The sequence below is a fragment of the Neoarius graeffei genome, chromosome 7 (genome assembly GCF_027579695.1).
Source record: "Neoarius graeffei isolate fNeoGra1 chromosome 7, fNeoGra1.pri, whole genome shotgun sequence".
NCBI classification, from domain to species: domain Eukaryota; kingdom Metazoa; phylum Chordata; class Actinopteri; order Siluriformes; family Ariidae; genus Neoarius; species Neoarius graeffei.
The window spans coordinates 25,426,217-25,448,694 of record NC_083575.1 but is presented as its reverse complement, the minus strand read 5'-3'; the positions used below and the strand labels follow the sequence as shown (position 1 = coordinate 25,448,694).

General features: G+C 41.8%; 2 protein-coding genes across 3 annotated transcripts in view; one reads left to right on the top strand and one right to left on the bottom strand.

Moving 5' to 3' along the window:
* The window catches only part of mcph1 (microcephalin 1), a 132,227-nt gene that overhangs the window by 78,456 nt on the left and 31,293 nt on the right, over nucleotides 1-22,478 (top strand). The window lies entirely within an intron of this gene.
* Nucleotides 6,339-22,478, bottom strand: part of angpt2a (angiopoietin 2a) — a 28,530-nt gene continuing 12,390 nt past the window's right edge. Inside the window, exons 5-9 of one of the 2 annotated variants that reach the window (XM_060924623.1) lie at nucleotides 22,111-22,238; nucleotides 20,182-20,283; nucleotides 19,910-20,076; nucleotides 13,287-13,417; nucleotides 6,339-6,538 (exon numbers count right to left, since the gene is read on the bottom strand). In XM_060924623.1, coding sequence (XP_060780606.1) covers nucleotides 6,378-6,538; nucleotides 13,287-13,417; nucleotides 19,910-20,076; nucleotides 20,182-20,283; nucleotides 22,111-22,238 — 689 coding nt within the window. In that variant the 3' untranslated portion in view covers nucleotides 6,339-6,377. The remainder of the gene's footprint in view (nucleotides 6,539-13,286; nucleotides 13,418-19,909; nucleotides 20,077-20,181; nucleotides 20,284-22,110; nucleotides 22,239-22,478) is intronic. The other variant, XM_060924624.1, reaches the window with a different exon arrangement.

Genomic DNA, 22,478 nt, shown 5'->3' with positions numbered 1-22,478 from the left:
TACGCCACCCCCAGGTGAAACTGAGTCAGTCCCTGCAGTCCCTAGAGTTGGATGAGTGAGCCAAAGCGTTTTGTAGCCGACCCAGCCATTGTCCTGATCTAGAAACGCCCTGGTTAGCTTTAGCTTAGCGTAGTCGCTGTAATCCGGCGTGTCCAGCTAGCATGTCGTTGCAAAAGTGAATCAAATAACTCAAGATTTTTTAGAATTATTTCTCATGACCTGTACATTCACATCGAGTACACACATCAATGCAAATTAACACGAAGGGATTTACTAGACCAATTTATATCTGGAACTATTTTCAGCCACGGCACAGGCAAAGCACCGCTGCAGGCGCAAAGACACCACGCAGCACCACAACTTCCGTCAATACACCAGTGTTACCAGGGAAACCAGGGTTTTCAGGTGCTGCGTGGTGTCTTTGCGCCTGCAGCGGTGCTTTGCCTGTGCTGTGGCCGAAAATAGTTCCAGATATAAATTGGTCTAGTAAATCCCTTCATGTTAATTTGCATTGATATGTGTACTCGATGTGAATGTACAGGTCATGAGAAATAATTATAAACAATCTTGAGTTATTTGATTCACTTTTGCAACGACATGCTAGCTGGACACGCCGGATTACAGCGACTAAGCTAACCTGGGCATTTCTAGATCAGGACAATGGCTGGGTCGGCTACAAAACGCTTTGGCTCACTCATCCAACCCTAGGGACTGCAGGGACTGACTCAATTTCACCTGGGGGTGGCGTACTCCTTTAACATTAAACTGAGAGCGGTGGCATGGTGGTGTAGTGGTTAGCACTGTTGCCTCAGAGCAAGAAGGTTCTGGGTTCAAGCCCAGTGGCCGACGGGAGCCTTTCTGTGTGGGCTTTTTATGTTCTCTCCGTGGAGAATTGTGAAGTCTAGGGATGATTAGTTGTGCTTCCAGGAAACTTCTACCTGCGTTTTATCGAGCCAGTTGTACCAACAGAAGGGCCGATGTTTAAAGGAGAACTGAGTCTTTTTTAAACTTTCTTAATTAACGTGTTATTCAATTATGTTTTCAGTTTTAGTAACCTTATATCGTGACTCGTATTGGCAGCTAATCGCAATTAAATATTATACTTATCGGCCTATTCGGTTTTTAGCCGTGTTGAATTTAGTTCGTTTGGTCCACGGCGGGCGTCGCTTATCCGCGCGATCTTCACGAGACTTGTGCGAGACTTCAAAACATGACGTGTCAGCCAGGTGTCAGTGCCGCCATTTTGAAAACTGTTTTCCAACGAAATCTTCCACAAAAACGAGTTTAAATGACGATTACTGCCAACTTTTTTCAAACTTTCCTGATTGCTATCAAAACAAACAAAACGTCCGGCTTGATTACGTCAGGATTCGAAAGAGGGCGCGCGCGTCTTTTGACAACGTTGGCAGATGTCGGTCACTTTGATTTCCGCTGTACGTTTTACTTCCGTCCTACGATGTCTCGCACAGGTCTCAACGAATCTTGTTTACGGCCATGGCTTTGACATATGGACTGATATATTACAGAGCATATTTCAAACTTGCTATAGCAGTGACAAAATAGCGATCAAAAATGCATTCCTATATTTAATAAAATGAGAAATAGAATTTTGATGATAAAAAAAATTTGCCTTCAGTTCTCCTTTAAGGTCTTTGCTATGGCTCGGTGTTTTTTTTTTTTCCATTCGAGCTTTGTGAAATAATCTTGTCCCTGGAAACTTTAGTAAGCTTGCTCGAATTCACCATAATTACTCCATGTTGCGTGAAATCTTTCCAACCAATGGTAGTGTGTCTATTACTTGGTTTTATTTTTAATGTAACCTTTACGCACACACAATATTTCAAATACTTCAGAATGTCCAGCCTAATTCTGACCTGCTCTTTTTTATTTGCATTTGGATAAGATACTCTTATCCAAAGTGATATATACAGTATATACACACACTACCGTTCAAAAGTTTGGGGTCACTTTGAAATGTCCTTATTTTTGAAAGAAAAGCACTGTTCTTTTCAATGAAGATCACTTTAAACTAATCAGAAATCCACTCTATACATTGCTAATGTGGTAAATGACTATTCTAGCTGCAAATGTCTGGTTTTTGGTGCAATATCTCCATAGGTGTATAGAGGCCCATTTCCAGCAACTCTCACTCCAGTGTTCTAATGGTACAATGTGTTTGCTCATTGCCTCAGAAGGCTAATGGATGATTAGAAAACCCTTGTACAATCATGTTAGTACAGCTGAAAACAGTTGAGCTCTTTAGAGAAGCTATAAAACTGACCTTCCTTTGAGCAGATTGAGTTTCTGGAGCATCACATTTGTGGGGTCGATTAAATGCTCAAAATGGCCAGAAAAATGTCTTGACTATATTTTCTATTCGTTTTACAACTTATGGTGGGAAATAAAAGTGTGACTTTTCATGGAAAACACAAAATTGTCTGGGTGACCCCAAACTTTTGAACGGTAGTGTATATAAAAAACAAACCCATTTGGGGGTTAGGTGCCTTGCTCAAGGGCACTTCAGCCATTCCTGCTGGTCCAGGGAATCAAACCGGCAACCTTTTGGTCCCAAAGCTGCTTCTCTATCCATTAGGCCATGGCTTGCCCCTGTGCACTATGTATTAAAAATAGCCGCAGTTTTGTATGTGGATTATTTAACGTACATGTCGAATTTACAACAGATCTTCTCCACCAGTAGGAATGGTTTCATTTCAAGTCCACACATGCTCTCCTGAGAGCTAAATCCACAACACAAACTGTTCAGTTACTTTCGGATTGCACCGTACACCACAAAGTTATCATTAAACCCACTGACATGAAAATGTTCAACATTTACTTCATTTTAATGACTTTTTGACAAACAAATGTACACCTTTTTAAAACACATTGTTAATTATGTATAATACAAACAAATAAATATCCCAAAACAGCTCAGTCAGCTTTTACTAAGTAAAACAGTGTTAAACGATTTTATTTCAGATGTATAATTAAAACCTTTTTTAAATGCAAACTGTCATCACTTGATGTCCATGATGCTTTCTATAAAAAAAAAAAGTGTGTGATTGGGAGGGAAAAAACCACCACAACAAACAAATTTCATGAAAGTTTGAACTAAAACGTCTAAGTACGAAATAGTATAATAAAATAAAAACAATAAATAAATAGAAAGTCTTGCCTCAGCAATGTAAAGTGTAGTTATAACCTACTGGTGATAAATGCAGTCCTTTTGGCACCTTAGCTGAAGATTTGGTACGGTATTGGTTATCTGGCGAGTTGCCTTCTTATAAATCACATTAAAAAAAAAAAAAAACACCACAGAGTATCAGAATTCCAAACCTGATTTTGTAATTATCCATTACCTGTCGTCTCTGAGAATTAACTTGTAAAAATGTGATCATTTACATAGAAACTGGTCACAGAAGCAAACTATCCAACTTAATTCTATCCATGTTCACCGGATATGAGCAATCGAGCGCTCTGATTGGCTACTCTACTCAGGCTTGTAGTACTCGAGTCCGACTCGTGCCCTAATTTCAAGGACTCGTGACTCGACTCGGACTCGTATACGTTAACTGCATTCGGACTCGTAAATTGGAGACGAGGACTCGGATTTTTTCTTTTATTTTTTGTAACGTGCCATAATAATTCGGCGTAAGATATTTATATCCACATTAATTTTTGTACTAATTTCGTGCGCGCCTTTGCGCATGCATCTGATGGACACTTGGGCTCGCTCCGGACAGCACACGCGCCGTAAACGACTCGTGCCTGCACAGGATCAAGGCTCAATCAGTGCGCCGATATAAAAACTGTGAAAGCACACTTACTTTGCGAAGTATTGAGCTGTGTTACCGACACACATTTCCTTGTTTGGTTTCCTGAGCCTTGATTTCCTGTTTCTCATCTTTGATTCTGCCGAGTCTACGATAGCCTGTTTGTGCCTCGCTGGACCTATTGCCTGTTTCACCGTTTTACAATTGTTTACCGTCTTGACTTGTATACTTCACTAACCCTAACCCTAATACTGCGCACCCCCTGACAAAGAGAAGCACATTGACCTGTTCATACGTCATGTTCAGGAACAAACTAATGTTCATAGCGCTGAAACAGCCACCGTCAAATGGTGCGGTTGGAGTGTTGTTCTCGGACTCGACTCGGATCAATAGTGGACTCGACTCGAAATTTTCTTTAATGACTCGGGCTTGAAGGTTGGACTCGGACTCGAGGTTTAGTGACTCAACTACAACACTGACTCTACTACTAGGCTATCAGCTCATATACCATGAGTAAAGAAAAACAAAATGGCGGCGCGTTGCTGAACCAACCAAGGACGAAATAAAAACTGTCCTCGAAAACAAAACCCCAAAAAATAAAAAGCAACAAAGTATGGAATGAAAGTATTTCATATCAAGGACGTGTGTTTTTTTCATTGATCGACTGTTGATTATAAATCTTGTCAAATTTGAATATTTTACTTGCGCATGTATCCAATTTGTCACATGTCCGCTACACGGAAATGATTTTGTCGGACGTTTTGTATAAAGTTTTAATTTATCGAACTGGCTAAAAATCAAAATAAAAATACTGCTTCTCAAAATCCAGTGAATGTGGATAGAATAAAACAGTTATTCCACTCAATCTCGTCGTACACGGCTTATAGCAGATATCAGCTCATGTACAACTCAAGTTCGTGGAATAATTGTGAAATGGATCGTTCTCGGTGAACTATTTCTGCAATCCATATTTTCTTAGACGTGAATGAAGACATCATGTGACCGTTAGACTAAAATATACATTTAAGGGGCCAAGCACCAATGGTGTGTAGTGTGGATGTGTGTGTGTAAATTCCAAAAAAGCAACGTTTTTTTCCTCAAATGAATGGCTGTAAAGGTTTTATATCTTCCGATGAGGCAAACCCTGTGCAAAATATAGTAACTTCTTTGTCAAATGTCTGGGAACTTTTTCAGAAATATATTAAAAATTGCAAATAGCACTAAAATTACAAAATATATAGCTGTAAACAAAAGGCCATCTTTTCCATTTGCTTTGTTAGTGTAAGACCCCTTCGACACCATTCGCGCTCCTTTACCATTGTACCATAGTCGCGTTTTCTATATCAAACCTTATCAAAAGGAACTGATGTGTATATTAACAAGAAGTTCAGAAATATAAACTCTCTCTAAACAAATATTACATCTGACCCCCCATTACGGTGTTTGCATAAGGAGTAACGGCAACCCTATTAAAGCCTCGGTCACAACCGGCTGTACGGTACGTGCTCCTACGGCCGGTCTACGTGCAAAAAATGCAAGAAACGCACGGAGGGCGCATGTGACGTGCTGATTTTCGAGCCGTAGACTGGCCGCAGACCGGCCACAGAGGTTCTTTGTCATGTCAAACAAACTCTACGGGCGCTTACGTTTTTTTCAGGTTGCAAGACAAACTTACAGCCAACGTGCGTCTTTCTCCACGAACAAAAAAAAAAACGCAGCGATTTGGGAAACGCCAAAAATCACATGGCCAAAAAAATCGTACGTCCGGTTGTGACTGAGGCTTAACCACGGAGGTACACATCCACTGTTACCCCTTTTCCACCAAATCAGTTCCAGGGCTGGTTCGGGGCCGGTGCTGGTTCACAACTCGTTCAACTTGCGAGCCAGCTGAGAACCAGTTTGCTTTTCCATAGCTCGCGGTGCCACGTCATTACGTTGCTGTATACTTCAGTTACGTCACTACGTTTGCATAAACCTTGGCTCGAATATCGAAGCAAAAACAACACGGACGAAGCAGCAACAACAACAACAATAATAATAATAATGGATGACTTCGCGTTTGTACAGCTGCTGCTTCTCGTCGCTTAAAAATGGCGATCTTTCGCGGTCTTGTTATTGTTGTTGGTCTTAACAACTCGGCCCCCCCGCTGACATAAGCGGTTCTTTCCTCTGGCCCAGCAGAGAGTTGGTGCTAGCCTGGAACCGGTTTTTCTGGCCCCAGAGCCAGTTCTTTGTCAGTGGAAACAGAAAACCCGGTTCCAAACTAAGCACTGGCCCCGAACCAACCCCGGAACTGCTTTGGTGGAAAAGGGGCATGTAAGGCCTTCTTCAACAGTACTTGCCCATACGGTACTTTGGGCTGTGTCCTCATACTTCGACTTAATTTTTACATGTTTCTCACATGTTCTTACTGATTTTTAATACTTTTTAAACCTGTAAGTTTCTTTCAAGTGCTTTCTTCTTCGCAGGCTTTTCTTGCTCAATGTGTAGATAAAGGAAGGTCAAGCGTTTTTGTTTTTTGTTTTTTTTTTCCCCCCACCCACCCCCTTCAAAAAGTAAGGTCCCATATCAGTTTTGAAAACGTTGTTGCACCCCATTTGCTCCTCAGAAACCCACCGGTCTTATCATCATAGTTGTCGCTTTTAGTGAATATCCAGAGCCTTTCCAGTAGTACCATTTGATACCATTGAAGCGATTGGTGTGCTGCCCGTGCTGATAGTATACACCGTTGAGATTGGAGGGTCCGCAGGCGTCGAACCACCAGCCTGTGAAAATAAACCAAATAGTTTTCTTAGAGCAGTCGAACACAAATTAGCGCTTGGTCTTGACGGCTCTTCCCATCATCCAACAGCTAGAAACTAAGGAGGGTGAAGACCAAGACACATGAAGCCAGTCAATCACATCTTTTTGAACTCCTGCTTATGTTGAGTTACACCATTGCTGTCTGCTCGCTTCCTCATCCATAAGCTCACACATGCCTATGATTGGCTAGTATCGCTGTGATTGACAGGGAAGAGGAAGTCTGCTGTCCCTCCCACCCAGTTTTGCTCGCTTGGATACTTGGCCACAGATGGCATTTGGGATTCACACTCTCTGGACAATAAGGTGTACACCAGGCCTATTCAAATAGCGGCCCGGGGGCGAAATTGGCCCGATTGAAATTTAATCCGGCCCGCGGCAAATTTTTTAAAACAAAACAAAAAACATATCTACGTATCTGCCGTGGTGCACAGTTTTTTCTCTACCGCTCTGGCACAGACCAGAATACAGGTCGTCTCCATGGTGACAAACACTCATTCTCGCGTTGCGACACTCCATGCAGCTACAGCAGTGGCAACATGGCGCTGTCCAAGCAACATCGCAAGGTTGACAGAGAAAACCGTAAATTTCAAAGCGAATGGACTGAAAAGTACTTATTTACTTTGCCAGCTACGGCAAGCGATAGACCTGTGTGTTTATTGTGCAACGAATCTGTAGCTGTGGCCAAAGAGTACAACGTGAAGAGACACTTTACAACAAAACGCTTCATTTTCTGAGCAATACCGAGAGGGCTCCGAGGAGAGGCGAAGGAGAATAGACAGACTGGTAACTTCTTTTGAACAAAGTCAGCGTGCAATTGGTGGCTTTTGCACAGAACAAGAGAGCGCTTTTATTGCATCTCTATGAGTGGCGGGGATACTGACAAGAAAAAAAAAAAAAGACCCTTCACCGAGTCGGAAACTATTAAAGACTGCATGCTGGCGGTTGTTGACAAAATGAATGTTGACCAAAATTGAAAGACAACGTGTTCTCATTTCTTAAAAAAAGTACCATTTTTCATTATATTTCATAATAAAGGAAAAAATAATGTACCTTATTTTATTTCATATATTATGTACCTTAGTAGGGGCGGCACGGTGGTGTAGTGGTTAGCGCTGTCGCCTCACAGCAAGAAGGTCTGGGTTCGAGCCCCGAGGCCGGCGAGGGCCTTTCTGTGTGGAGTTTGCATGTTCTCCCCGTGTCCGCGTGGGTTTCCTCCGGGTGCTCCGGTTTCCCCCACAGTCCAAAGACATGCAGGTTAGGTTAACTGGTGACTCTAAATTGACCGTAGGTGTGAATGTGAGTGTGAATGGTTGTCTGTGTCTATGTGTCAGCCCTGTGATGACCTGGCGACTTGTCCAGGGTGTACCCCGCCTTTCGCCCGTAGTCAGCTGGGATAGGCTCCAGCTCGCCTGCGACCCTGTAGAACAGGATAAAGCGGCTAGAGATAATGAGATGAGATGTACCTTAGTATAGTATATTTTAATTGCCTTTAGCTGATATCAATTTTATGTCAATTGTCTGTCCGGCCCTCTCAAATTTTGTAATTTTCTAGTTTGGCCCCCCTGCAAATGTATTTGAATAGCCCTGGTGTACACTTTCAATGTATTTGCATGTAAATGTTGCGGAATGTCCATGAGACTGGGTATTTAACAATTATTCCACGAAATCGAGTCGTTCATATGAGCTACAAGCCGTGTACGACGAGATTGAGTGGAATAACTGTTTTATTCTATCCACATTCACTGGATTTTGAGAAACGGAGCTTTTTTTTTTTTTACTTTTTGCAAATTCGATAAATAAAAACTTGATACAAAACGTCCGGCAAAATTATTTCCGCTCAGGCGGACTTCTTAAAAACCTATCGATGGCTGCACAAATTGATTTTAGCGTTGTTGTTGTTTTTTGTACAAAGTGCCGTCTTGCTGTCGTGTCGAGGTACTGAATAGCTTTAGAGCAGGGGTTTTCAAAGTGTGGGAGAGTCAGCCACCCCTCAGAGAGCAAATAAACAACAGCGCCCCCTACAATTTTTGTTGTTGCTATACTTAATGTTCCATTCGTATTTTAAAAAAATGGTTGTTGTACACTTTTATTTTTTTCTTTTACACATTTTAAACATCTGTGCTTTTTTAAAACTTTTTTTTTACACATTTTAAACATCTCATAGCATCGTTAGCTAGCACCTCTTGGCAGACAACACACTGTGGCAGTGGAGCATCTTCAGATCCAGTCCATGAAAATCCAAACTTTAAATAATCGTGGTCATACTTCCTTCTTTTTTTGCTTGGCCCAGACTCTGTCTCCTCACTCACTGTAGCTTTAGGTACTAAAAATCGAACCATTTTGTCTCTGGCAAAGGCTAGTTGAAGTTCGCTAAATGTCTGCAATAGTAACTTATTCTGGTTTATTTTTCCTCACATTGCGCCCCCCCGAAGAACTCTGGCGCCCCCTAGGGGAGGCGCGCCCCACACTTTGAAAAGCCCTGCTTTAGACGTTTATTTAATTCTTCCTTGGACATTTCAGTTGTGTAATTTTCAAACTTCTTTGAGCTTTTGAACGAGTCTAAAAAAAAAATTCAACAAATTTTAACACTTAAAGATGAAGAATGTGAACAAACCGGCGAAATGACGAGCAATTTGTGAAAAATGCGATAATGATTGGAAAAAAAAAAACTTTTTTTTGTATTTTTGGGGGTTTTGTTTTCAAGTAGTTTTTATTTCGTCCTCGCTTGGTTCAGCAAAACGCTCAGCCGTTTTGTTTTTCTCGACTCATGGTATATGAGCTGATATCCTAGCAGCAGAGTAGCCAATCAGAGCACACGACTGCTCATATCCAGTGAACGTGGATAGAATAATTCCCTATTATCACCCAAGTTAAACAGATGTAAACAGTCATTCCTTCAGTAGCCTCTCTCTCTTTCTCTGATTATATGGAATGTCTACCATACACGTTCCCATGAATAGGCTAAAGGTTACTATAGAAACCAATCAAATTTGAGAATTCAGCTGGTTTTTTTTTTGTTTGTTTGTTTTTGTTTTTAGAAAATTTGTCACTAGATTTGTACATTTTCATTCCAGTAGTTAGTACAGTGGGGCAAAAAAGTATTTAGTCAGCCACCAATTGTGCAAGTTCTCCCACTTAAAAAGATGAGAGAGGCCTGAAATTTTCATCATCGGTACACTTCAACTATGAGAGACAGAATGGGTGGAAAGAATCCAGGAAATCACATTGTAGGATTTTTAATGAATTAATTGGTAAATTCCTCGGTAAAATAAGTATTTGGTCACCTACAAACAAGCAAGATTTCTGGCTCTCACAGACCTGTAACAACTTCGTTAAGAGGCTCCTCTGTCCTCCACTCGTTACCTGTATTAATGGCACCTGTTTGAACTCGTTATCAGTATAAAAGACACCTGTCCACAACCTCAAACAGTCACACTCCAAACTCCACTATGGCCAAGACCAAAGAGCTGTCAAAGGACACCAGAAACAAAATTGTAGACCTGCACCAGGCTGGGAAGACTGAATCTGCAATAGGTAAGCAGCTTGGTGTGAAGAAATCAATTGTGGGAGCAATTATTATAAAATGGAAGACATACAAGACCACTGATAATCTCCCTCGATCTGGGGCTCCACGCAAGATCTTACCCTGTGGGGTCAAAATGATCACAAGAACGGTGAGCAAAAATCCCAGAACCACACGGGGGGACCTAGTGAATGACCTGCAGAGAGCTGGGACCAAAGTAACAAAGGCTACCATCAGTAACACACTACGCCGCCAGGGACTCAAATCCTGCAGTGCCAGACGTGTCCCCCTGCTTAAGCCAGTACATGTCCAGGCCCGTCTGAAGTTTGCTAGAGAGCATTTGGATGATCCAGAAGAGGATTGGGAGAATGTCATATGGTCAGATGAAACCAAAATAGAACTTTTTGGTAAAAACTCAACTTGTCGTGTTTGGAGGAGAAAGAATGCTGAGTTGCATCCGAAGAACACCATACCTACTGTGAAGCATGGGGGTGGAAACATCATGCTTTGGGGCTGTTTTTCTGCAAAGGGACCAGGACGACTGATCCGTGTAAAGGAAAGAATGAATGGGGCCATGTATCGTGAGATTTTGAGTGAAAACCTCTTTCCATCAGCAAGGGCATTGAAGATGAAACGTGGCTGGGTCTTTCAGCATGACAATGATCCCAAACACACCGCCCGGGCAATGAAGGAGTGGCTTCGTAAGAAGCATTTCAAGGTCCTGGAGTGGCCTAGCCAGTCTCCAGATCTCAGCCCCATAGAAAATCTTTGGAGGGAGTTGAAAGTCCGTGTTGCCCAGCGACAGCCCCAAAACATCACTGCTCTAGAGGAGATCTGCATGGAGGAATGGGCCAAAATACCAGCAACAGTGTGTGAAAACCTTGTGAAGACTTACAGAAAACATTTGACCTCTGTCATTGCCAACAAAGGGTATATACAGTGGTGCTTGAAAGTTTGTGAACCCTTTAGAATTTTCTATATTTCTGCATAAATAGGACCTAAAACATCATCAGATTTTCACACAAGTCCTAAAAGTAGATAAAGAGAACCCAGTTAAACAAATGAGACAAAATATTATACTTGGTCATTTATTTATTGAGGAAAATGATCCAATATTACATATCTGTGAGTGGCAAAAGTATGTGAACCTTTGCTTTCAGTATCTGGTGTGACCCCCTTGTGCAGCAATAACTGCAACTAAACGTTTCCGGTAACTGTTGATCAGTCCTGCACACCGGCTTGGAGGAATTTTAGCCCATTCCTCCATACAGAACAGCTTCAACTCTGGGATGTTGGTGGGTTTCCTCACATGAACTGCTCGCTTCAGGTCCTTCCACAACATTTTGATTGGATTAAGGTCAGGACTTTGACTTGGCCATTCCAAAACATTAACTTTATTCTTCTTTAACCATTCTTTGGTAGAACGACTTGTGTGCTTAGGGTCGTTGTCTTGCTGCATGACCCACCTTCTCTTGAGATTCAGTTCATGGACAGATGTCCTGATATTTTCCTTTAGAATTCGCTGGTATAATTCAGAATTCATTGTTCCATCAATGATGGCAAGCTGTCCTGGCCCAGATGCAGCAAAACAGGCCCAAACCATGATACTACCACCACCATGTTTCACAGATGGGATAAGGTTCTTATGCTGGAATGCAGTGTTTTCCTTTCTCCAAACATAACACTTCTCATTTAAACCAAAAAGTTCTATTTTGGTCTCATCCGTCCACAAAACATTTTTCCAGTAGCCTTCTGGCTTGTCCACGTGATCTTTAGCAAACTACAGACGAGCAGCAATGTTCTTTTTAGAGAGCAGTGGCTTTCTCTTTGCAACCCTGCCATGCACACCATTGTTGTTCAGTGTTCTCCTGATGGTGGATTCATGAACATTAACATTAGCCAATGTGAGAGAGGCCTTCAGTTGCTTAGAAGTTACCCTGGGGTCCTTTGTGACCTCGCCGACTATTACACACCTTGCTCTTGGAGTGATCTTTGTTGGTCGACCACTCCTGGGGAGGGTAACGATGGTCTTGAATTTCCTCCATTTGTACACAATCTGTCTGACTGTGGATTGGTGGAGTCCAAACTCTTTAGAGATGGTTTTGTAACCTTTTCCAGCCTGATGAGCATCAGCAACGCTTTTTCTGAGGTCCTCAGAAATCTCCTTTGTTCGTGCCATGATACACTTCCACAAACATGTGTTGTGAAGATCAGACTTTGATAGATCCCTGTTCTTTAAATAAAACAGGGTGCCCACTCACACCTGATTGTCATCCCATTGATTGAAAACACCTGACTCTAATTTCACCTTCACATTAACTGCTAATCCTAGAGGTTCGCATACTTTTGCCACTCACAGATATGTAATATTGACTCATTTTCCTCAATAAATAAATGACCAAGTATAATATTTTTGTCTCATTTGTTTAACTGGGTTCTCTTTATCTACTTTTAGGACTTGTGTGTAAATCTGATGATGTTTTTGGTCCTATTTATGCAGAAATATAGAAAATTCTAAAGGGTTCACAAACTTTCAAGCACCACTGTAACAAAGTATTGAGATGAACTTTTGTTATTGACCAAATACTTATTTTCCACCATAATTTGCAAATAAATTCTTTAAAAATCAGACAATGTGATTTTCTGGATTTTTTTTTTCCTCATTTTGTCTCTCATAGTTGAAGTGTACCTATGATGAAAATCACAGGCCTCTCTCATCTTTTTAAGTGGGAGAACTTGCACAATTGGTGACTGACTAAATACTTTTTTGCCCCACTGTATATCCAGTCCGTATCATCCTACACGTAATGCCTTTTACCTCGACGGATTTCCAGACACACTCGTTTGTGAGAAACTGGATTTGATCGGATGTAGCGTGAAGCTTGTTCGGACCTCGTAGCAACAGGAAAGCTGAGTTAGCATTTCGTTGTAAACATCTACCAGATAGAAAGCTTTGCAAGTCTGCAGTTCCCAGACAATTAATGTCAACTTTCACAAGGGCCCAATTCCCAAATGAGCTTAACAGTGATTTAGCTCCCAGCTAATTTTGCCGGAGAGTCGTGACCCCAGACACGAAAAATGCAAGAAGAGGCGGCCGTTCAGAAGAGGGAACTTTTGTAGCAGTGAGCCGGTTCAGATCCGAGTGCCTGTACCGGAGAACTGAGTGATTTTCAAAACAGCCTGCTTACCTCCTGTGGTGAGCTGTGAACACTTGCAAACACATTTGTCATTGTCTGCATCCTTTGTGCTGAAGTCACTTCCTGGCTGGGCAAGGCTGCTGATTTTACCCGCAGTTCCACTGTAGCCTTTAAGGTGTATCCTGTGCAATTGGAAATGCAGAAATGCACAATGTCAGAAGGAAGCCTGGAGGTGCCGTATGGAGACGTGACGAGGACGCGGCGAACACGCACGCACGTCGGGATTTCAGTTCTGTCTGCGTGATTTTTAGCTGTGGAGGATAAACCCTGTATACTGTTAAGCCTTTAATCCAAGTACAACTGTTAATGCATGAAATCAGCTTCTGTATTGGGGCTGGACCCCTCTCTCTCTTTCTCTCTCTCTCTCTCTCTCTCTCTCTCTCTGTCTCTCATATACAGTATATATGTGCAGATCTTTGTTTTTCCTCTCGGTCTGTGCATCTCTCACACTGTCTTTTTTCTTTCACACCTTGTCTCTTGCAGATCTATTCATGTCCTTTACTTTCTCGATCTCTCACTTTTCTCTCTCTCTCCTTTCCTTCTTGCGCGCGCACAGTCTTGTTCTCGTTCTTTCTCTTCCTCTAGATCCCTCCTTTCTTTATATCTCTCTGTTTTGTGGTAAGAGTATAATAATAAAATCTCTCTCTGATGCATGCAAACTGTCCCTCTCTTAAACACGCAATCACTTTCTCTTCTGTCTTTCTTCTACACACACATTCGCTTTCTTTTTCCTTTCTTTCTCTCACACACTGTGTGTCTCTCTCTCTCTCTGGCTCTCTTTACTTCCGTCTGTTTTCACGATGTGAAATGGACAACAGGAAGCCCACGCTGTTGTCCAGTTTATCCGGCTTTCCAGTCTCGTCAATCTATGAAAATTTTGGGCAGTGTTTCCCTTCAGCTCATTATGGTCGTGGGGTCAAGCAGCAAGGGTTAAGATATTTGTTGGCTTTGCTTTCGAGGGAGCACGATAAAGAGTTCAGAGACAGCTCTGGGCTGTTGTCGTCCTGTTTTCTGTATCTCATAGGCCATAACCATTTCCAGATGGCAAAAATATTGACGTTGGAAGGACGACAAGTGTGTGGCACGGCCCGTGAGATTTTGTGACCGCATGAGTACACAAAAGTACGACTGCGTATTTACTGTCGCTTACGTAATTAATCATGACACCATCATAATATTATTTGTTCACATTACAGAGCGTAATCAGAACCATTATAACTGGGGGTTTGTTATCTGGGACATGCACACTAGGGGTGTAATACAAGAACAATATCCGTATCTGTTTAATGCTCCGAATAGCCATATACAGTGTCTTGCAGAAGTATTCATCCCCCTTGGTGTTTGTCCTGTTTTGTCGAATTACACCATTTGATTTACACAACATGCCTACCACTTTAAAGGTGCACATTTTTTTTTTATTGTGACCCAAACAATAATGAAGATGAAAGAAACCGAAATCTGGAGTGTGCATAAGTATTCACCCCCTTTCGTATGAAACCCCTAAATAAGAGCTGCTCCAACCAATTCACTTCATAAGTCACGTAATTAGTTGATTAAGATCCACCTGTGTGCAATCAAAGTATCACATGATCCGTCACATGTCTGTATAAATCAACCTGTTCTGGAAGGACCCTGACTCTGCAACACTACTAAGCAAGCAACGTGAAAACCAAGGAGCCTCCAAACAGGTCAGAGACAAAGTTGTGAAGAAGTATAGATCAGGGTTGGGTTATTAAAAAATATCCCAAACTTTAAATATCCCACGGAGCACCATTAAATCCATTATAGCAAAATGGAAAGAATATGGCACTACTGCAAACCTGACAAGAGAAGGTCCCGCCCACCAAAACTCACAGACCGGGCAAGGAGGGCATTAATCAGAGATGCAACAAAGACACCAAAGAGAACACTGAAGGAGCTGCAAAGATCCACAGTGGAGATGGGAGTATCTGTCCATAGGACTGCTTTAAGCCGTACACTCCACAGAGTGGGGCTTTATGGAAGAGTGGCCAGAAAAAAAGCCATTGCTTAAAGAAAAAAATAAGGAAACATGTTTGGAGTTTGCCCAGCAGCATGTGGCAGACTCCCCAAACACATGGAAGAAGACTCTCTGGTCAGATGAGACTAAAATTGAACTTTTTGGCCATCATGGGGAAATGCCATGTATAGCGCAAACCCAACACCCTGAGAACTCCATTCCTACAGTGAAGCATGGTGGTGGCAGCATCATGCTGTGGGGATGTTTTTCATCTGCAGGTACAGGAAAGCTGGTCAGGACTGAAGGAAAGATGGATGGCACTAAATACAGGGCAATTCTGGAGGAAAACCTGTTTGAGTCGGCCAGAGGTTTGAGACTGGGACAAAGGTTCACGTTCCAGCAGGACAATGACCCTAAACATACTGCTAAAGCTACACTGGAGTGGTTTAAAGGGAAACGTTGAAATGTCTTGGAATGGCCTAGTCAAAGCCCAGACCTCAATCCAATTGAGAATCTGTGGCATAACTTGAAGATTGCTCTACACCAACGCCACCAATCTAACTTGAAGGAGTTGGAGCAGTTTTGCCTTGAGGAATGGGCAAAAATCCCAGTGGCTAGATGTGCTAAGCTAATAGAGACATACCCCAAGAGACTTGCAGCAAAAGGTGGCTCTACAAAGTATTGACTTTGGGGCGGGAGGTGAATACCTATGCACACTCCAGATTTCTGTTTTTTTTTTCATCTTAATTATTGTTTGTGTCACAATAATAAATAAATAAATAAAACAATTTTCACCTTGAAAGTGGTAGGCATGTTGTGTAAATCAAATGGTGCTAACCCTCCAAAAATCCATTTTAATTCCAGCTTGTAATGCGACAAAACAGGACAAACACCAAGGGGGATGAATACTTTTGCAAGACACTGTATGTAGGCTTAAACTGGAAGTGATTTTGTTTGTTGCAGAATAGAAATAAATGATAAGCCGAATTTAAAGCAGTACAACCCTGACCAGGCAGTTACTAAAGGTGAATCCTTCGAATATTTACAGATGACAAAGAATAGGATGAAAGTTAAATGAAAATCAACTTTTTTCCAGAATAAGCCTTTATGAACATTTATATTACATCCATCTGCTTCTCTTTTCTTTAGCGTTTGGCAGTCTATAAAAATAAAACTGATTTCTTGTTAAATTGATTGATTTATATGGTCTTTCCCATTTTAGGTCTGTTTTTTTTTGTGTGTGTGTGTTTTTGTAGCATTAGAGCTGTGTTACTTCTGCTTACAGTGAAATCCGACTACTGTCCATATAAAGTACCCTCTGCTGTCTAAATAACATCGTTCCAGCGAGGAAAAAAACAAGAGATTATACAGCCTGATAACACTTGCAATGTATTTTTTATTTCATAGATTTGAATCGTCATAAGTTTGTACCGTGATTTATTTTTGCACGATGTATCGTTACACGCCGACCCGGTGCATACCTCTAATTTCAGCCACATGCCATGTGAACGTTTCTAGAAAGCATGAGCACGGCGAAGGTGATGCAGGGGCTGTATCCACGCGACGACGTAAAGCAGGGGTGTCCAAACTGATCCATAAAGGGCCGTGTGGCTGCAGGTTTTCATTCCAGCCATGCAGCAGCACACCTGACTTGGCTCATTCAATCAACTGAACTGTCTTCACACAGTCAAATACTTGCAGCCACACCCACCCTTGATTAAAGGGTGGGTGTGTCAGTTGATTGAATAAGCCAAATCAGGGTGCTGCTGCATGGCTGGAATGAAAACCTGCAGCCACACGGCCCTTTATGGATCAGTTTGGACACCCCTGATATAAAGGGTAAGGGGTGCGGCGACAACGTTGAAGATGATACTTTATTTGCGGTCGAGTATCAAATGCAGTGTGGCGTTATAAATGAAATGATGGACACGTACAGTCCACACTCGGCTTGTGCAGTAGTGATTTTATCCGTTTTACAATGCCAAGATTACCAGCGTAATCTTCGAGGACTGTTGGCCTCAGAAAAAAAAAAAAAAAGGACAAAAATGAGATTTTCCACCGTTTTAGGTTTAAGGGGAGGAGTCAAGTGCGTAATAATATTACTAATAATATCAGCTGAGTATTCACGGCCTGCAGCCATCACAACGACTTAAACGGGCCTGCAGCCATCACAACGACTTAAACGGGCCTGCAGCCATCACAACGACTTAAACGGGCCTGCAGCCATCACAACGACAAACGGGACAGGGTTTTTTTCTTTCTTTTTTTTCTTCTTCCTCCTTTAGTGATTCTACAGCAATGTCGTAAACAGAAATAAATAAATAACATGGCTGACCCTTTCTTTCTTTCTTTCTTTCTTTCTTTCTTTCTTTCTTTCTTTCTTTCTTTCTTTCTTTCTTTCTTTCTTTCTTTCTTTCTTTCTTTCACAGTGTCTCTCTCTCTCTCTCTCTCTCTCTCTCTCTCTCTCACACACATACATACACACACACGCCACTTACTTTTCTGAGCTCTTTATTTCTCATTCTTAATCTCACTTTCTTTTTGTTTATTTTTCTAATGTGTAGCAAACAGACAAATAAATAAATAGATAGATAAATAAATAACATGGGTGACTCCTTTCTTTCTCTCTTTCACTCTGTCGCGCACACACTTCTGATCTCTTTATTTCCCATTCTTAATCTCACACTTTTTCTCTCTCATTCTCTCTCTCTCTCTTCACCATTTTCTCTCTCTCTCACACACACACTTTTCTGATCTCTTTATTTCCCATTCTTAGTCTTACACACTTTCTTTTTCTTCCTTTTTCTAATGTGTAGTAAACAGAGAGACATAGATAGATAACATGGGTGACTCTCTCTTCTCCCCTTTTCTTTCTTTCTTTCTTTCTTTCTTTCTTTCTTTCTTTCTTTCTTTAACAGTCTATCTCTCTTTCCCTCTCTCACACTTCTGATCTTTTTATTTCCCATTCTTAATCTCACACTCTTTATTTTTCTCTTTATTTCTGTCATTCTCTCTCTCTCACACACACACACACACACACACACACACACACACACTTTTCTGAGCTCTTTATTTCCCATTCTTAATCTCACATACTTTCTTTGTTTCTTTTTCTAATGTGTAGTAAACAGACAGACAGACATGAGTGACTCTCTTTCCCCTTTTTCTTTCTTTCTTTGTCATTCTCTCTCTCGCTCTCACACACACACACACACACACACACACACACACACTTCTGATCTCTTTATTTCCCATTCTTAAAGGTAGACTGCCTTTCAGATTTTTCAAGTGTGGGTCATAAAAGAATTTTCCCGACACCCAGTTATTTTTGTTTAGTGGACCGAAAGCTACTGAATTCGAATCACAGACTTCCAATTTTATTAAAAAGAATGTTCTCTAATAGAACAATTAATGAATTTCGGGCCACGTGGCCCTAAATTCTCCACTATTTTTTTCCCGCTTCACCATGACCCAATTCAAGATACTACGTCGTACATGACATGGTGGGCTTTCCCCGTTCACGCAAGGCATTGTGGGACACAAATCTGAAACCGGAGAGAAAAATGGAGGACGTGAGTGTGCGAATGAAACGTGAAAGACCGACTCCAGTAACAAAAAGTGAGAAGAAAAGACGTTATGTTGCGAAGGAAAGGAAACGCAGGACCAAACTAATAAATATCGGCGGTCAGCGAGCACCTCGGTGTGATCAGCTGTTCGTTTAGTGACAGAATGATGGAACTGTCAGTGCACGCTCAAAGGTAAACCTGTAGATGCGCACACACACACACGGACTTCCTCTGTCTGCTGGACTGCGCAAAGCGAGCGATTTCATGCACATTATTTGCTTTAATCCCCTCAAATTAAATAACTTCCCAGCCACAGAATGAACTGCGATTTTGTGGGATATTACAGAAATAAACATAAATCACACTGACCAAATTTCAGAGGGAACTAAATTTCACCGATTTTCTGAAATTAAAAGGCCGTCTCGCTTTAATCTCACATTTTCTTTTTCTTTCTAATGTGTACAGTAGTAAACACTAATAAATAAAAAATAAATAAATCACATGGAGGACATTTTCTCTAAGCAGGTGAGTGCAAGTTAAAAAAAAAAAGTATATATTCACGTTTTAATTATCATCACCATTAACCTTCTTTGTAAAGTGTTCTATTTGACCCTTCGTTGCAGACGTATTGAATGTGTTTGACTATTTTGTGCCAACGTTTTCAGTGGCATCCTTTTAAAATTGTAGTTACATGATGTTAAATATGTTCGCTAACTTGAATATGCATTACTAGGTTATATTTGACATTAACGAAGTCAACATATTCTCGATTGACCTTTACCGAAAGCGGCTCTTGACCTTTGAGAACGTGAAATGGAGGAAAGGGGGTGTGGCTTGAGCGTATGTTAATTTTGGAGAAGTGCTTGCACAGATTATTGTTGACTCGCAGTTTATTGGAGAGGAAAAAACCTGCCCTTTTGGTGTACGTATTACTGATTCATAACTCGTAGCGTACTCCGATGTCCATGTTTGAATAAACGTCACTGGATATCGTGGGTGATGATGATGATTATCGTGTTATCACACAGGCCGAGTGACCACTACCGGTCGAGTCGAGGTGCGTTTCTCACCTGTACTTCTGCTCTTCGCTGCTCAGGGAGAATTCCTCATACTGCGAGAAAGCGGTGTTCCCGTCCCAGTCCGTCAGCTCGATCCGCAGCACGTACTGCTGCTCGTTCGTCAGCTTGGAGATGTACTCGTTCCCCAGCCAGTGTTCACTTGAAGCGTCTCCGAACCCCTTTCAGTGCACAAAAGCATGGATACATTTTACACGTCACTTAGCTCATTCCTTCCTTTTCACCACTGACTTCATCACCATCTCTCTCTCTTTCTCCAAGCTCACCATTTTGTATTCTTTCCACGTCTGATCAAAGTCAACAAGGCCACTGAATCGCTTCTGCACTACTGTCCATCCACCTGCCTCGGTGTCCATGTCGCAGTACGCCTGGAAACAGAAACAGAGCTGTCTAGAAACATGGAGCTTGTGCACGTCATACTTCCTGTCACAGTTAACTAACTTCCTTTCACCTCAGGTCAGGTCGGTACAGTGTCTGTTAAAGCGCTGTGAATTTGCCAAACTTGAATATCTTCCCATGAAAAGTAGCTTAGGAGAGAGCCGAGTGTGCACAGGCATGTGTAAACTAACGACTGGAAAAAGAGAGAGAGAGACTTTCTTTCTCGGGATGCAGTATTTCCCGGAAAGGCACAGGAAGTTCCTCCTGCTGTTGCTCTTATTTGAATCTCACACAGTCAAAAAATTTCTTTCTTTCTTTCTTTCTTTCTTTCTTTCTTTCTCTCTCTCGCTCACACACACTCTTTTCTGATCTCTTTATTTCCTATTCTTAATCTCAGACTTTCTTTTTCTCTTTATTTCTGTCATTCTCTCTCGCTCTCTGTCTCTCCCTATCTGCCCCTCTCTCTGTCTGTCTCTCTATCTGCCTCTCTGTCTGTCTCTGTATCTTCCTCTCTGTCTGTCTGTCTCTCTCTTTGCCTCTGTCTGTCTGTCTGCCTCTGTTTCTCTATTTGCCTGTCTCTCTCTCTCTCTCTCTCTCTCTCTCTGTCTGCCTCTCTCTCTACCTCTCTCACACTCACTTTCTTTTCTGATCTGTTATTTCCCATTCTTAACCTCACACTCTCTTTATTTCTGTCATTCTCTCTCTCTTTCCCACAGTCAGTCTCTCTCTCTTCTGATCTCTTTATTTCCATTCTTAACCTTTCTCTCTTTCTCTCTTTCTTTCTTTCTTTCTTTCTTTCTTTCTTTCTTTCTTTCTTTCTTTCTTTCTCCCTATCTGCCCCTCTCTCTGTGTCTGTCTCTCTTTGCCTCCCTTTTTTCTTTCTTGTTCTCTCTCTCTCTCTGACTTTCTTTAAGTCTTTCTCTCTCGCTCACACACACACTTTTCTGATCTCTTTATTTCCTATTCTTAATCTCAGACTTTCTTTTTCTTTATTCCTGTCATTCTCTCTCGCTCTCTGTCTCTCTCTCTCTGCCCCTCTCTCTATCTGTCTCTCTCTATCTGCCTCTCTCTCTGTCTGCCTCTCTCTTTGCCTCTCTGTCTGTCTGTCTGCCTGTCTCTCTATTTGCCTGTCTGTCTGCCTGTCTCTCTATTTGCCTGTCTCTCTGTCTGCCTCTCTCTTTGCCTCTCTGTCTGTCTGTCTGCCTGTCTCTCTATTTGCCTGTCTCTCTGTCTGCCTCTCTCTTTGCCTCTCTGTCTGTCTGCCTCTCTCTCTACCTCTCTCTCTCTCACTCACTCACTTTCTTTTCTGATCTGTTATTTCCCATTCTTAACCTCACACTCTCTCCATTTCTGTCATTCTCTCTCTTTCTTTCCCACAGTCAGTCTCTCTCTCTTCTGATCTCTTTATTTCCATTCTTAACCTCACACTCTCTCTTTATTTCTGTCATTCTCTCTCTCTTTCCCATAGTCAGTCTCTCTCTCTCTTCTGATCTCTTTATTTCCATTCTTAATCTCACACTCTCTTTTTCTCTTTCTTTCCCACAGTCTTTATCTCCTCTCTCTCACGCGCGCACACACACACACACTCTTCTGATCTCTTTTTTAATCTCTCACACTTTCTTAAACAATTTCATTGTCCTTATCTTTCCTTCCCTTCCTCCATCTCTTTCCTTCCTCACACACCTTCTTTCTTCCTTGGTCATGCTTTCTATTTTCCTATTTCCATTTCTGCTGTCTCTTTCTTATTCTCATACACTTGTGCTTTCTGTCTGTCTGTGCTGCTGAAGTGGCTAACAGGAAACAGAATTCTTTCACACCTTTATTTGTTCTTTTGTGTCGGGGATTGTAAGCGTGTAGACTCCACTTTCTTTGTTTCCAGACTTGAAGATGGCAGCGCAGTCACTGTACTGCGAGGGCGTGTCCTGCATCATCGCCAGTTTATCTGCTAGAAGGCAAAAAAAAAAAAGCACAGTGGATTGAGGCATGTAACATCACTAATAACGTGATCATCAAGTACTTTAATGGGCCTCTTACGCTGCCTTGGCTGATCTCTGTCGAAATCTAAAGTGATCGCAATTCTCCTGTTATTTTATGAGCTAAATCGCCCAGTAAAAGTGTTTCCACCATCCAGTCCCTGACCAGTTGCCTGTGGGATTGTGTAATATGATGGCGGCCGCTTGTTTTC